The following is a 2,380-nucleotide window of genomic DNA, read 5'->3' on the forward strand; positions in this document are numbered from 1 at the left end:
TAGTATGTTAGGTGAAAAATGCAGAGTTGGGGTGATGGGACTGCTGCTGAGGTACTCAAGGAAGGCCTCCCAAGAGGTAGGTGAGAAGGAGTCATGTGGCCAGCTCAGCAGAAGGAACAAGGAAAGGTCAGAGGTGAGAGTAGCTGGTATGTTTGAGGAGCTGTGAGGATGCTGGTGTGTGGGTGAAGGTGATGGAGAGATCAATAGTGTGTGGGTCTCACAGGCCACTATGATGACTTTGGCTTTTGCAAACATGAGGAATTATTGTGGATCTTTGGCAAACAAGGGCTGTGATCTGACTTGCATATTAATTAGCTTAGCCCCTTCCTCAATCAGAGGCCCCAGAGGCTTCTGTTTTGGGGACAAGTGCCAGGATAAAATGTCCCAGAAATGAGGCGTTGCTTTCATTTGTATCTGAACTTTCACGGTGTTAGCAGCTTAGCAGTTTAAGGGTAGTGGGCCCTAGCATCTTCCTTCCGTTATGGGCCCTGAAGTAACAGCTTAGGGGCAGGTAAGCATCATTGTTCCCCTTTACCTTCTTTCTCACTCTCTTATAAGGAGCCAGCGCAGCAACACTTCTTTTCCAAGCATGACAACCGCACTTCCTTCGACAAAGTGAGGGCTGGGGAGAGGGAGACGGGCAGCCCCAGCCTGCGTTGGTGTTGAGGTTGATTGGAGCGGGTATGACATTGCAGGCAGGGGGTGCTCCTTATACAGACAGAGGAGTGTCTGTCTTCCTGCCAACCTCTCTCCTGTGGGAAACAGCCCATTCCCCCAAACGAAGGCGCCTTTGCTTTGGTTTCCTTCACCAGCTTGCCTGACAATGTGCAAATATCGTAGGGGCCACTGACTTTCTGGGGGCTTCACCCTGGAATGAAATGCATGGCTGGCCACAAAGGCTGGGGTACAGGCCAAGGAGGCCAGGAACAGGCCAGGCATCACCAAGCAGGCTTGGGTTTAGGAGGTGCCCAAGGCAATGTCTGATGCCGGGACTGAGGGCCAAGGGCCCATACAATTGAGAAGGGCCCCTACTGCCTGCTGCAGGGAGTCAGAAGGTGGAAAGACCTGGAACGCCTGTGGCAGCGACACACCTTCCTGCGCTGGGCACCCTGTGAGCTGGAGTTCCACAAGCAGCGGCCCCTTGAATCCTCCTACCAGGCCAATTTCCGGTCAGGCCCAGGACTCAGTGACCTCCCTCAGCGCCTTGTCCACTTTGTGCAGATCCCACCTCCCCATGAAAGCACTACCTACCAGCAGAGCTTCTGCCAGCCATCCTGAGGTGGCCATCGTGGCAACAACGTGGCACCCCAGNCCACTGCCTACTGACGCAGGCCCAAATGCAGCCCCGGACTGCTCGTCTGGGGCCATCTCCCTTGAGAGAACGATGGGGCCCAAGTAGTACAGGGACCGATGCAACCCAGGGACTTCCTGCTGGGTGTTTGTAGCTGCCCTCAGTGGCAGCTCTTACCCCAAGACAAGAACATCCTCTCAATCTGTCCCCAAGGGACAGAGTAGGGGGACATGTTTTGGTTGAAGGCTTGCTACATAAAGCATTTACTAGCATTATCAGCAGCCACAAACAGCATGATCTGTGTGTTTTGGGCTCAGGTTGTATAAATGCCAAGTCTCGTAGCTCTTTCTAGGTCTAAAGCTGTTTTAGTTAGTGGGACTGTTATGGGAAGGTGCACATTTTATCTTATTTGTTGAGTGATACCAGGTTTCAGCTGGCTGGTTGCAGCTATTGAAAACCTTTCCAAGATGTGGCATCCACTTTAGTTTGGGGCAGGTAGAAATTTTACCCATGTCATTCAGATGCAAGGAAATTCTTTTACTTCTAAACCAGATAAATTTATTTCTAGCCTTCACCTGCCTGCCTCTTAGAAAATGTAATCCTGGTCCTGTTTGTTCTTAAGGTCAGACAAGAGTCCTGGGGAATCATGGTTGGGGTGGGTCCTTCATTGGTGGTGCCATGATTGCTGCATCCCTGCCCTCTGTCCCCGCCGTGCCTCAGACGTCCGTCTCTCCGCACCCCATCACTGCAGGCTGCCCAGCCTCTTCATGCAAACACTACCTTCTCTCAGGAAACCTGCCCCTCCTCCAAATCTTCCTCAGCTAGAACTGAAGCCCAAGCTCAGAGACCATGGGTTTTACCACCTCAGTGGAAAAGAACCCTTGATGGTTTAGAAGTGAAGATGTAGGTGAAATTCTCCTCAAGGGCCAGAATTCTCAGAACTGCCTGAGTGGAGAGGAAATGACTGCACGTTTTACCAGGCTCCCACAGCTGTGAGAACAAAACTCCAGTCAGTGGGAGTCAATAGCATATCCTGCCACGGGGAGAATAGTGAGTTTCCAGAGTCAGAGCTGCCTCCCACACAGAGGC

At 52.0% G+C, this 2,380-nt stretch overlaps 1 protein-coding gene across 1 annotated transcript in view; it reads left to right on the forward strand.

Annotated features, from left to right (window-relative positions):
• Positions 1 to 1,326, forward strand: part of CIMIP7 (ciliary microtubule inner protein 7) — a 12,598-nt gene extending 11,272 nt beyond the window's left edge. Inside the window, 2 exon segments of the mRNA XM_019630878.1 lie at positions 559 to 615; positions 1,024 to 1,326. Of these exon segments, the coding sequence (XP_019486423.1) occupies positions 559 to 615; positions 1,024 to 1,326 (360 nt within the window).
• Positions 1,327 to 2,380: the final 1,054 nt, after the last annotated feature.

Source organism: Hipposideros armiger, unplaced genomic scaffold (genome assembly GCF_001890085.2).
Source record: "Hipposideros armiger isolate ML-2016 unplaced genomic scaffold, ASM189008v1 scaffold_18, whole genome shotgun sequence".
NCBI lineage: Eukaryota > Metazoa > Chordata > Mammalia > Chiroptera > Hipposideridae > Hipposideros > Hipposideros armiger.